The sequence below is a fragment of the Danio aesculapii genome, chromosome 3 (genome assembly GCF_903798145.1).
Source record: "Danio aesculapii chromosome 3, fDanAes4.1, whole genome shotgun sequence".
NCBI lineage: Eukaryota > Metazoa > Chordata > Actinopteri > Cypriniformes > Danionidae > Danio > Danio aesculapii.
In genome coordinates, this window is record NC_079437.1 from 26,738,869 (window position 1) to 26,752,383 (window position 13,515).

At 33.8% G+C, this 13,515-nt stretch overlaps 1 protein-coding gene across 1 annotated transcript; it reads right to left on the reverse strand.

Annotated features, from left to right (window-relative positions):
• Nucleotides 1–4,042: 4,042 nt before the first annotated feature.
• Nucleotides 4,043–10,188, reverse strand: hapstr1a (HUWE1 associated protein modifying stress responses a). Its single transcript, XM_056453523.1, has 4 exons — nt 9,741–10,188; nt 8,471–8,551; nt 8,100–8,375; nt 4,043–5,626 (listed from the first exon to the last, which is right to left on the reverse strand). Exons 1-4 carry the CDS (start codon nt 9,934–9,936, stop codon nt 5,382–5,384), a joined length of 798 nt encoding a protein of 265 aa, XP_056309498.1. The 5' UTR covers nt 9,937–10,188; the 3' UTR covers nt 4,043–5,381.
• Between the last annotated feature and the right edge of the window lie 3,327 nt (nt 10,189–13,515).

Genomic DNA, 13,515 nt, shown 5'->3' on the forward strand with positions numbered 1-13,515 from the left:
TTATTAGCCCATTTATAAATATAATATTATTTATATTATTATTAGCCCATTTATAAATATAATATTATTTATATTATTATTAGCCCATTTATGAATATAATATTATTTATATTATTATTATTAGCCCATTTATAAATATCATTATTTTTTATTATTATTAGCCCATTTATAAATATAATATTATTTATTTTATATTATTATTAGCCATTTATAAATATAATATTATTTATATTAATATAAGCCCATTTATAAATATAATATTATTTAAAAGATACTAAATTTAGTTTATAGAGATAGTTAGAAAATAATAATTAAGAACTGTTGCTGACAAATGGGAAAGTCAAATCTATCGCAGTTTATATGACAGTGACAATGCATACAGTCTTAAAAAGACAATAAAACATTTTAAAAGTAAATCTGTTAAACTTTTATTGTTTTAATGCTTGGTATTTCAATGCGTTCAAGTTGATGCAAAACATTCAGCTGTTTGATTTTTTTCTCCTTTACACAAATGGCACAGCATTTTTTGTAAAAGTGTTATTTTAATAATGAAGAATTTAAAAAAATGCTTTCGTGCTTTATTAATTAAAGAATATTTTTCTGCCAATGCCATACACCATAATGTATTTATATACACACTGAGTTATATTCCTTATATATTTTTATAGTGATAATAACTTGAATAATGCCAAAAAAGTATGCTTCATTATTCTTCTTATTCACATTTACATCAAGCATGAATTTACTGCCGTCATCAGTCTCAAATCCCATCATGGGACACACACATACTGTATATGACAATGAGCACACGCACACACACACACACGCGCACGCACGCACACGCACACGTACGCACACGCGCACACACACACACACACACACACACACACACACAGAGTCATACTGCTGGCGTACAGTAGGAAAAAAAAGAGCTGCTGTCAGTGTCTTCTAATTCACACAAAGCACCTGAGGACTGTTCATTGTAAATGTATGGGGTCACTTGAAAATCAAAGGAAGCAAATGTGCTGTGCTGTGTCATTTAATGGACTGAATATTACAATTTTATTACATTCCTGAAATAATGACCCTCTACTTTCATGTGAATTATTAAAACATTTCAATCTGCTGACTTCTGAAATAGAGGTCACTGTGAACATTGCATGATCCTGTCAAACGGCATCAATAATGGTATATTTAAGCATCAATGAAGTTGTTGCTTTCATTTGCATCACAATGTAGAGTCGTCACAATGTCATTTCTATCCAGATTATGATTATTATTCTTTTCTGTTTTACTTTTCTGGAGTCTATTTCTATTTGTTTTCACATCATTTTTTTCCTGAACACTGTTTAAAAGATCTATACATTTTTAGTAATTAAAAAGTCTGTTGAATTAAATTAAGTTGAATCATGAAACTTGCACAATTTAACATTTAAAAAGTACAAATATGTACAATAACTTAAAACACATGTATAAGGTTTACAATTACATTTTCAGAAAGACAATATTTTATTCTGAAATTCTGATAATCCATTTTGATCATGTTAAAATAGTCCTTTAAAAAGGTTTTCATCAATTATTATGTTTTTGCAGAAATTATGTATGTGTGGACAGGCCCGTAGCCAAAGACCCACCCCTCACTGACAAAGGTCTAGATTTTGTCCCCTACATGAGCTCATTTGACCTATTTAGATTGCCATGCCATCATAAATAGTGAAAATAACCCATTGAAAAAAAGCTTTAAGACCAATCCGAATTCTCTGTTTGGTGTTGCTTCAGTGTGACTTCAGATAATCAGTTTTGGCCAGTGCACACAATTATTTTCCATGAGTCCAATATCTAGCTGTGCAAGAAAACATACAGTCTGACATAAGAGAAGTCTTCTTTGTATTGTTTTCGAATAGACAATACATTGATTTTACAAGTAACTTTTATTCTAAATCTCTTATTCTTGAAGCAAAGAATGTCAGATTAAAAAGCTGTGAAGCATCAAAAGCAGTCCATATTAAAATTAAACTGAATACTAATTTGGCTATTGTTGTTATCCATGAGTTTTCAAATGAAAAGAGGCTATAAAAAATATTATTATTATTATTATTGTTGTTGTTGTTGTTGTTTTAATTTTTTATTATTTAAATAGCCAAATTCCGACTGAGGACAATTGAATGTGCTGGCCAGTTTGTGATTTGCCTAATAAATGACAATAGGCTACAGTTTTTAATTTAAAATTTTAACAGATTCCTATATGATGTAATGAATTTGTATTTTAAAAATAAGCATTTAATCATATTTAATATGGAAATAAGCATTTTTTCATATTTAAGTAATATAGGAAATATTTTGGTATACTGTGGTTATGTTGACCACCCGACAAGCTAATCCAGCTAAAAATAGTGCTTAAAATGCCACTAAAATGCAGTATTCAAATCTCATAATTAAATAGAAAATAAGGTGAATAACCGCAAAAAGGTCCACATTTTGAGTAAAAATAACCACCCCTTTCAGCTGGCTACGGGCCTTGTGTAAATGTCAGCCTTCATGTGAATTAATGTATTTGCATCTGTTTGTGTCTTTTAACACCTCAAGATGAACAAGACAGCATTTTCCACAAAAAGGGCATAGTGTAAGGCCTGAAACGCTCTCAAATATATGCAAGTCAGAATTATTAGCCCCCCTTTGATTTTTTTTTCTTTTTAAATATTTCCCAAATTATGTTTAACAGAGCAAGAATATTTTCAAAGAATGTCTGATAATATTTTTTCTTCTGGAAAAAGTCTTATTTGTTTTATTTCGGTTAGAATAAAAGCAGTTTTAAATTTTTTATGAACCATTTTAAGGTCAAAATTATTGGCCCTCTTTGAGCTATTTTTTTTTTTTTTCGATAGTCTAGAACAAACCATCATTATATAATAACTTGCCTAATTACCCTAACCTGCCTAGTTAACCTTATTAACCTACTTAAGCCTTTAAGTGTCACTCTAAACTGTATAGAAGTGTCCTGAAAAAATCTATTAAAATAGAATTTACTGTCATCATGACAAAGATAAAATAAATCAATTATTAGAAATGAGTTATTAAAACTATTTTGTTTAGAAATGTGTTGAAAAAAATCTACTCTCTGTTAAACAAATTGGGGGAAAGAAAAATAAACAGGGTGGCTAATAATTCTGACTTTAACTGTGTATGTGTATATATATATATATATATATATATATATATATATATATATATATAGATAGATAGATAGATAGATAGATAGATAGATAGATAGATAGATAGATAGATAGATATGAAAAAAATTGTATGTATTTATGATTAGTGATTATTTTCATTTTGCTTAAATATTAGATCCTATTTTCTATTGGCTCGTGTTTTATATATGAATTACCACAAGAGGGCAGCTGAGAGTTACTGGAAAACTTCACAATAAAAAAAACTTCATGCCAGTGACTAACACTGATCAATCATTGTTTTTAAATATGTAGTGTCTATATATTAAGAATATGCATACACATACTAAAAGTGTGAACTATCAAGAAGATTTTGCAATCACTTTAATAGGCATGGGACGATAACCGTTTTCAAGGTATCTGCCTGTTTGGAAAAGTCAAGGTTTTAGAACTGCCAAAATTTTTTGCAATACCATTCCTACGATATTTTTATTTCCCTTTTTTATTGGAAAACAGTATTTCCAGAAAAAAAAGATATCCAGAGATGTTTAAATCGTAAAGAAATCAGTGTTTTTGAAACAAATGAAGACGGCAGAAATCAATGATTCATTTAAATTATTACGGCTGACATGTTTACTGTTCCAAAATATATTAAATGTTTCTCAAAATAAAACATATCGTATTCAATTGTTTTGTTTTTACCCAGACATTTAAAAAGAACTTATTTTGGAGCAGTAATCACAATACTGTGAAACCGTGATATTTTTATCCAAGGTTATCAAACCGTCAGAATATTATACCGGCCCATGCCTTCACTTTGATCTATATCTGTACCTCATTACCAGACGTGACAAATGCAAACAAAACACACATTTAATGTGAACATACAAATGTAACTTTAATAATAACTTAGCCTATAACTTATACAAGTTTTTCAAAAATGGCAACGTTGGTTTCATTACGATGCTCTGAATAATCGATTTTACTTTCCAGAGAAGAGGTCAGCTTTACACTTCCTAACTTTTCAATGAACAGAATGCATCACATGTCAGTTCAATCAGTAATAATCACTTCCTTTTCTTATCAATCAATATTAGAAGCACGTTGTGAAATAAATGTCAAAGTTAATAGCCAATATTCACATTACAGAAACAGATATATCTCTGAAACATGTGTAACTAAATAGACTTGACTGGCATTTGACAGAACGACTTCTTGATTCCCCACAGCTCATCTGATAAACACTCATTCGTCTACAAATATCAATGTGAGGATCACTAATTGCAACAAATAATGACAAGGGCAAAGTGAAACCCCATAATGTTAGATTCAAAGTGATACATGAGATTATCAGCTCCAAAAAAAGACACGTTTTTTTTTTTAATTTCCCAGGAGCTCAAATTGACATATATTTCTAGTTGGAAGCGGGTCAGAGTCCAGCTTGACTTCTATACATCATCATCAGTACATGTGCAGCTCTCCAAATCCTCTGGCCTGGATATGGAAAGCACTTAAAAGGACACTTCAATTTCAAGACGACACAGTTTTTTCCTTTTAGTTCGGGTCCTCTCCTGAGAGAACGCCATTCTTACAGCACAAAGACTCACTAACCCCCTAAACCCAATCACAACAGCCTTGAAATGGAAAATGTCAACAATTGCACCATTGTGTTAAGCCTCAAGAAAACAAACTGAATGCATTAGTGCATAATCATTATTGCAACCATCTCAAGTTCACACAAACATTAAGATCAGCAGCAGTTTCAAGTATGACCAAAATAATGTTGCACATTTCAGAAACGATCACAACAGAACTGCCATTCAGCGAGCGCCATGTAAAACTGAGAGTATGAACTGATGCGGACACCTTTATCTGAAAACATTCTGTTATTAGCTTGGCAATGCTAGGAAGCGCAACTAGGAGATATTGTAAACTAAAGAAAAATCGCATGTTGTAATCTAGTAGTTAATAATTAAAACAAAATTCGGCCACTTGACAGATGGGATTGATTTTATGGTTAGCGCAAAAAGAAACAAGTGGACATGCATGGAGCGGTGTGTTTGTGTGTGTTAGCTTCCACCGTATGGCATACTGTACTCGATACACAAGTGTACTGCCGGACCCTTGTTTCCTTCTGAGGGAACGCAAGTGTTGAGGATTAAGTGGCTTTTTATTTGAAGCAGCACAAAGCATACAGAACAACAGCTGAATTCAGAGCATTCTGTTGCGTTTATGGGTTGGCGAGTCTGTGATGACGTCTGCGCACTGGACCGAGCTCCGCTTCCTGGTGCCTGCGCTACCAAGGTGGAGGGCCATTTCCTCGGATATGAAAGTGTTCAAGTCCACGTCGTGCAGTCCGTTGCGTCTGCGCCCAGCGTTCGAGCTGCCGCTTACGTGAGTAGGGGAGCTGGGAGTGCTTGAGCGGACGCTGATACTGGCCATTGCTCCACTTAGACCTGGAGAGACAAATAAATATATACATCTCATTATTGCATGCACTTTAAAAACGACTGCAACATCTGGTATCTATGAATAATACATTTTAACAAGGCTGTGTTCACTCAAATGGAACGTCGTTTACAAAACAAACAAAACTGTTTCAGCTTGTAGTGTAAGCTTTGCCTAGATGTTTGTTTGTTGCTACATCAGCAACTCATGGCTATTTCATGGCAATATCATTTTAGACTAAAACATATTACATGATAAATTCATAATTCAAGAAATTATACAAAAAATAATAACATAGCTATATAATATATTTATATAAAATTGACATATATTTTTATATAAAAATGACATACATTTATATTTAAAACATTAGATATGTTTTTTCAGTTCAATATATGACAAACAACTTAAAATTCTTCCAGGGGATACATTTCAAAACACATTCATCAAAGTGCTCTCAGTTAAGGATCTTGTCTAATAGTCTTTAAAATGTCACGTTCTAATCAAGTAGATTTTATGGTGAGACAGGCTTCTTTGCATGACAGTGTTGTCAAAGAAATTTCTGCTCACACAGGTTAGTGAATAGTACTGAAGATGCTGCATTACGGATACCAGGTTAATAGTTGGCGATATCACTTTGTGAATAAAGCCCAGGGGCACACCAAATGTCAGCCGTCAATTAACTGGAAGCGACAAAAACAGGTTGTCGCCTTGTGCTGGCTGTGTCTGGAACACATCAATAGGATAGCCGACTGAAACAAGAACACATTCGTTCTGTGCATGCATGAGAGGATGCATTTTTCCATATCTGCAGGTGGCAGTATTGTCATTCCACAAAGGAAAACCAGAACTAGTGCTGCACACGTACAAGTCACATGCAAAGCAGCATTTAAGATCCCTTTTCACAGTAGGCATGGGACAATGACTTTTCCAAACCGCGGTATACCTTGAAAACTGTTAAGATTTTAAAACCGCCAAAATTCAAAATGACGGGTTTTTTTTTCTTCGTTTTTTCTTTACAGCAGCTCCAGCAGAACAGATAGCCAAAGATGCCGTTTTAAATTGTAAAGAAATCAGTGTTTTTTAAACTAGGAAGTCAGCAGAAGTCAATAATTCATTTTAATTATTTAGCCTGACATGTTTACTGTTCCAAAATATATTACATTTTTTTCAAAATCTAAAATATTTTGTGTTCAAATTGGGGGAGGGGGGTTGTTTTTTACCCAGACATTTTAAAATATATCTTAGAGCAGTAATTGCATTCTCACCGAGGGATTTGTTTTTGCAAATATGTCTGATGATCCATATTTTTTGCAAGTATATAAGAAATGTAATGAAATTAAAGCAGGCTTTTTTGTGTTTCCTCTTTACTAGCATCATTTACTTAATTTTGTCAATTCACTTTTTGTTCTCGTGCACTAATGTATAGCTGAACAGCCAATCTGAGGGCTCTATTTCTGTACTGTAACATCAAGTGTATTTGGAAGTATTAAATGTGCATTTATACCAATTTCATTAGGCTATTAAAACTCTTCAAATAAAAGATGCCATTGTTGCAACTCTTGCTAAAAATGAGCAGCATTTGTCCAGGCTGAAGGCAGTCCTGCATTCAGTCCTTGCTGTTGTGGTTGCCGAACACATAATATGCCTGTGCAAGACATTACTATTTTCACATAGCGACATTTTCGCAGTATACACTGTGATAAGTGTCCTGGCCTGGAGACATCTACATAGCAATATTTAACTATGCCGTGTTTCCACTGAGTGGTACAGTTCAGTATGGGTCACACTGATCAGGCTTGGGTTTCCACTACCAAAAGTATGTAGTGTATGCCAAATAATTGTGATTAATGTTATTCTCGCTGGAAGACAGCAGTTCACATAGCACGTCTTTTGCACACTCAAGTTTGTTATTTTAAATGTAGTCATGCGGTAAGCGCATGCAGAAGCAGAAGCAGCACCCTTCAAGTTTAACACACTTTTAGACACATGTGAACAGCCCAGTAGACAACAATAGCATTTTCTGGTCTTGCTTCTTGACATTTAGCTGTTAGTAACAAGAACAGATAATGAAAGAATTGAGCATGTTTCATTGCTGATGCACCGTCATTGTACTATTATTGCTGAGTATTAAAAAAAAAAAAAAAAAAAGAAGAAGCTTTTTTTGTATTTTTGTTCCCATGTCTTGTTGTAAGCACTGGTGACTATTCTCTATAAACCAACAACATTCAGCAGTCTAGCTCCACCCTTTTGATATTGTACTATTGGGCTAGGTACTAGAGAATACATAGTTCTACTGTTTGTAAATGTTTCATTCTATATAGGACTACCAATATTCTTCTTTACATCATTTCTGAATTACAAAAATCTCACTTAAATCAATGCAATTTATTTGTGTAGTGCTGAGACATATGTACCATGATGACACATGCAATAATGTTTAGACGTGTACCTTAACTATGAGATTGCAGTAATATTTACCATGTAGCGCTATGGCCTCACAGAAGGGCTGTAAATCAGTCTCTACAGATGACACTGTGTCTGATGAAGGTGCCCGGTTAGGAGGCATGACAGTCATTTTAGGGGCTGCTCTAGAAGTCCTTGGAGGTGGTGCTTTACCACATAGGAAACTTATCAAATCCTCTCTTCGTATAGTTCTCCTTCGCTTTTTCACCCAGGCCAAAACATCTTTATTTCGACGCTGATGGCCAATCTGAATTCCTAAATCAAAGCTCCTCTTGTGTGCATCAACACTTTCTGTCGGGGAGAACAGATCATGTTCAACATTAATTATATAAGCAATTCATACAACATTGTGGAGAGAGATACATGTAAACACAAATGTTTAATACCTTTGTAAAGATTAGTAACTGCTGTTGCAGCATTTTGAAACGGAGACCACAGTGACGGTCCTTGCTGATGACAGACTCGATCTGCAAGATAGGAATAGAATCAGGGGTGCTTGCATGGCAAAGACAAGAAAGATTATAATAAGAGTCAGAAAAGCATTCACATTGGATCTCTAAAGGCATGTAAAAATGAGGAACTAAATAGTCAAAAATGCACTTTTTAAATATTTTTTCAGTACATTACCATGCCAAGATTTCATAGCATGTCAACACTTAAAGTAAAATGCAATAGAATTTAGACTGAGAAATATTTTAAGATGGTTCTAAAGGACAGAAACTAGTTAAATATTAGTGAATATTCTTTTCCAAATTCACTTCAACTGTATAGACAAGTGCTCATTTTATCAACTTAACTCTTACTAAGGAAAATACTTAGGAGGAAGATAACGTAACAATTTCAGGTATTCAGCTTTATGGTCATGAAAAAATAATTATAGAAATATTCCCTTATAGCCATACAAAATCCTGTTTCTGGAAATTAGGAAGGCAATTAAAGAACGTTAGAGAATAACATACTGTCACTATTCACACTCATTGCATTCCTTCGATAAAATGTCAGACCCTAACCTTTCTATTTGAGTATTTAACTTGAACTAACCATTCCTTTAAATAGTACTTCTTGTGTTTACCAGGCAAACCGTAGAAAGCACATACCTGGAAGGCATATTACAACATATGTGCGTTCAAAGTGCCTGTTACACAAAGGTAGGGTACGTTAGTGAAGTGCACTTGCGTTAGGTTTTAAAACACAGCCACAAAGGGGAACAAGCTGGCTCACTAACCGGCAAGTTGTGTCAAAATCTACTTTTTTAAAAGAATACACAGGGTAAATGTGGTCTGCTTAAATATATGCTGTCCTTTACATATGTAGTTAAACCGAAAAGAAAAATACAAATTGTGTTAATAGGCAAACTAGCCGACATTCAAGCTAGCCGGTTAGCAAGGCCAACAACATAACGAACTAACTGTCAAACACAACCAGATCGGCTCGGCTAAAGCTAATCATCAACCACACGGTCAAAACAACCCTAAATAAGCTTTTTTTATAACTTTAATGGTCAAATTGCGGTATAGGCTATTCAGGTCGAAAAAATGTAGGTCGGTCGAGAAACACCCGGTTTACGCAATACGTTTCTAGAAGCGCACGGTTTTTTAGCCGAGCTGCTGGAAGTCGGAGGGCCGCTAAAGGGGGTCTCTTTCTCCGGTCACAGACCTTTATAAAGTTGCGCCACCGCCGTAGCGGAATTCTGAAAGAGGTGCCACATTTTCTCCTGGTCCTGGTCCACCTCCTCCTCGCTCGGTTCTTCCCTCTCTGCCTCAGCGAGGCACTGGCGCTCCCATTTAGAGAACCAGTGTTCGGGTCCGTGTTCGTGGATCTCCGCTTCACTCTCCTCCTTCTTCTCCTCCATGATGAATACCGAGAAACTTCGGTGAACTTCTGCTCGCTTTCTGAGTGATTTGTTGGTCTTTTGGGTTAGTTAGTGTTCTTGAAACCACACGCAGCCAGCCTGGTGTCGGTTAATATACTTATATCTGGATTCACAGGTCTGATTTAAAACGAAATGAACTGAAACGCTTTGTCTTTTGTGACGCCGAAATCTGATTACCCAGGGTTGTATCCGTCTACCCCGGTTAGAGGGTCGCTTTTGCCCTGCGCAGTTTCAGGCATTCCCTCATGTGGGCGGATCCAGTTTAAATCACGCCCATGTTGTCTGCGCATGCCCACATAACCGCTGCCGCTCTTATCTTAGGATAAAAAGTATCACAGACAACATTGTGTTCTTTTTCATGCTCACATTGACTTTTACCCATTGACCGCTCTACCAAACGGTTGACCATGTTTTGACTGTTTTAAATAATGACTGTTAGAATAATTTAAAGTATGACTGTTTTAAATAATGGCTTACACACACAGCATTGTTGGTTCACAAATAAACAAACAAAATTCTGTTGCATTACTACACTTGATTTTGGTTTTATTGTAAAAAAAAAAAAAAAACAAGAAAGTATGTTAAATGAGAATCTGAAATATTTTATGGAATACTTCAAAAAAAGGTAATTTAGTATTCAAAAATGTTAATACGATAATTAATAGTTAATACTTGATTAAGTTTTTAAATAAATTGGTCTTACATTTCATATTTTTAGATTTTTCATAGTATATGTGTTCATTCCGGTACTTTGACCATAAATCGACATATCAACCGTTTGGTAGAGGCTGATATTTTAGAAATTTTGGGAAGTGTTGAAAAAAATGCGTTGATTGTGTTAACTAGCGACATTAGAAGTTAAGAAACGCAGTCCAAACATTTTTTCTTGGTGGGGTAGTTAAGCAGTTAAAGACAAAAACCAGATTAGTTACGTTTAATTACATTTTTGCATCATTTATTGGTATCAATAAAGGTTAATATAGCTCTTGTCTTGTGTATTTTAAACACAAATAAAGGAACTTTCATTTATTATTTTAATATGAAAGATAGAACTAGAACTATCTAGTGGTGGTGATGTCCACAAAAAAAGATTAGGCAATACATACAGGTAGCAAATAATTAACTTGGCTTATAATTTACATTTTGTTTACTGAAGAAAAAAACATAAATATTTACTATATTTTTTAAAGTAACTGGTTCCAAATATGGGCTGAATTTAAACAAACAAATTTAATTGAGCAAATTTTAGCTCAATTCGTTTATTTAAATTCAGTTCATATTATTGTTTGCAACCAGTTACCTTAAAAAAAAATTGTAAGTTCAATTAATATTGTTTTTTTACACAGTTTTTTTATAGTCCAATAACATTTCACAATTTTACAATTTGTACTGTATTTTTGATTAAATAAATGCAGCCTTAGTGAGAAGGAGAAGCGTTAGTGTACATTATCTATTTTATTTTCATTAATGCATTAAAATGAATTAAAAATTATTTAAATCTAACAGCATAATTTTTGCATAGATAACATTGACCTACATACATGTTCATAAAAATAAAAAGTTTACAGCTTGAAACACTAATAACTGGCAAATCATTTACATCATTTACAAACATTTACAAAGTGTAGCCTATATTTTGCTTAAACATTAAAAATAATGTTTCTGAGCAAGTAATGTGGATGCTTTTGTGAGTAAACCACTTCAGATCTGTAGGATGCAAGTCTGAAGAACTTCAAGTCCGATTCATTTGGAGTAAAAAGTAGCCTATTGCAACCTGTAAGCAATGGTTAAAAAATGTCATTGAAAATCCAATGCTACTTATTTCCAGCACTAGCAATTTTAAGGTCAAGGGTTTAAGTCCAATAAAACACATATAATTATAAATTCCACCACTTAATGCAGTGCACGTTGCTTTATATAAAAGTATGCAAAGAATTTAATTAAAGTCTGTCAGAACTCTTGTTCATTGTGTAAAAAAGTTTGATAGCTGATATAATGATATATATATATATATATATATATATATATATATATATATATATATATATATATATATATATATATATATATATATATATATATACAATATCTTCAGTTAAATAGACTTAAGAATTATTTAATTGTTCAAGCGTAAAACGAGATGAAAGACCATTGTAACCACCAGCTCCGTCAGTAGCAACAGGCTAGCGCAGAAATTCCATTGAAAATACTGGGGTAAAATAGTCATATTTTAAAGACATGGCAGGAGGAAATGGAATTTAATGCAGTGCTTCTCATCCGATCTGAGACCCTATTCATATCGTATATCTAACAGGCAGTGAAGATCGCTGATTTTGAAGAAATCATATCTTAAATGTTACAATTTTGTAATGGAAAGACAGTTCACTGGAAGCCCTTGGGCTGCCTGGCTGAAAATTAAAAGTCAGTGTGCAAATAATATGATACTATTTCATAAGATATTTAAAATTATGCAAAGTTAAGACAGCTGTCATGTACAATTTAGCTACTTCACATATAAACTCTTGTTTTCTCAAGGTTACAGATCTTTTTAAAAATACCCATTTAAATAAACAGATGAATGTTATATGCTATATCACATTTGTAGATGTAACATCTGTTAATTCTGTAATCATTATGCTTTAATGTGGAAAGCAGAATATGTATGTGAAGCCACTGATAACATAAGGGCTCCTGGTGTGACATAGTTTACAAGCTTTGATTATGAAATCAACTAACATTAATAATTGTTCAATATCACAGTATGCAAATATGATGCTATTCAGTTAGATATTTTAAATTATGCAAAATGACGACAGCTGTCATGTACAATTTAGCTATACTCCTTATATACTCTTTTGTTTGCTCAAGGTTACATATGTTTTTATTAAAAATACCTATTTATGTAAACAGATGTAAATAGATGTAACATCTGTTATTCTGTAATTATTTTGCTTTAATGTGGAAAGCAGAATATGTATGCGAATACTAATAACAAAAGAGCTCCTGGTGTGAAACAGTTTACAAGCTTTGATTATGAAAACTGAAAAGGAAATTTCGCACCACGGTGGCGCAGTGGGTAGCACAATCGCCTTACAGCAAGAAGATCGCTAGTTTGAGCCCCGGCTGGGTCAGTTGGCCCATCTGTGTGGCTGTGTTGAGTTTGCATGTTCTCCCCATGTTCGTGTGGGTTTGCTCCGGGTGCTCTGGTTTCCCCCACAGTCCAAAGACATGTGGTATAGGTGAATTGGGTAAGCTAAATTGGCCATAGTGTATATGAGGTTGTGCAAGAGTGTGTGGTGTTTCCCAATGTTGGGTTACGGCTGGAAGGGCATCTGCTGCATAAAAAACTTGTGCTGGATAAGTTGACAGTTTATTGTGCTGTGGCGACCCCTGATTAAGAAAGAGACTAAGAAAAAAAGAAAATGAATGAATGAATATGAAATTTCCTATATGACCTGTACTGTGCAGAAATAAGTGAAAGAATTATGATAAGATTGTGCACTTAAAGTGGTGTCTGTAAAGTGGCTTATAATAAAATAAAGGTTTTGGCTATTTTAT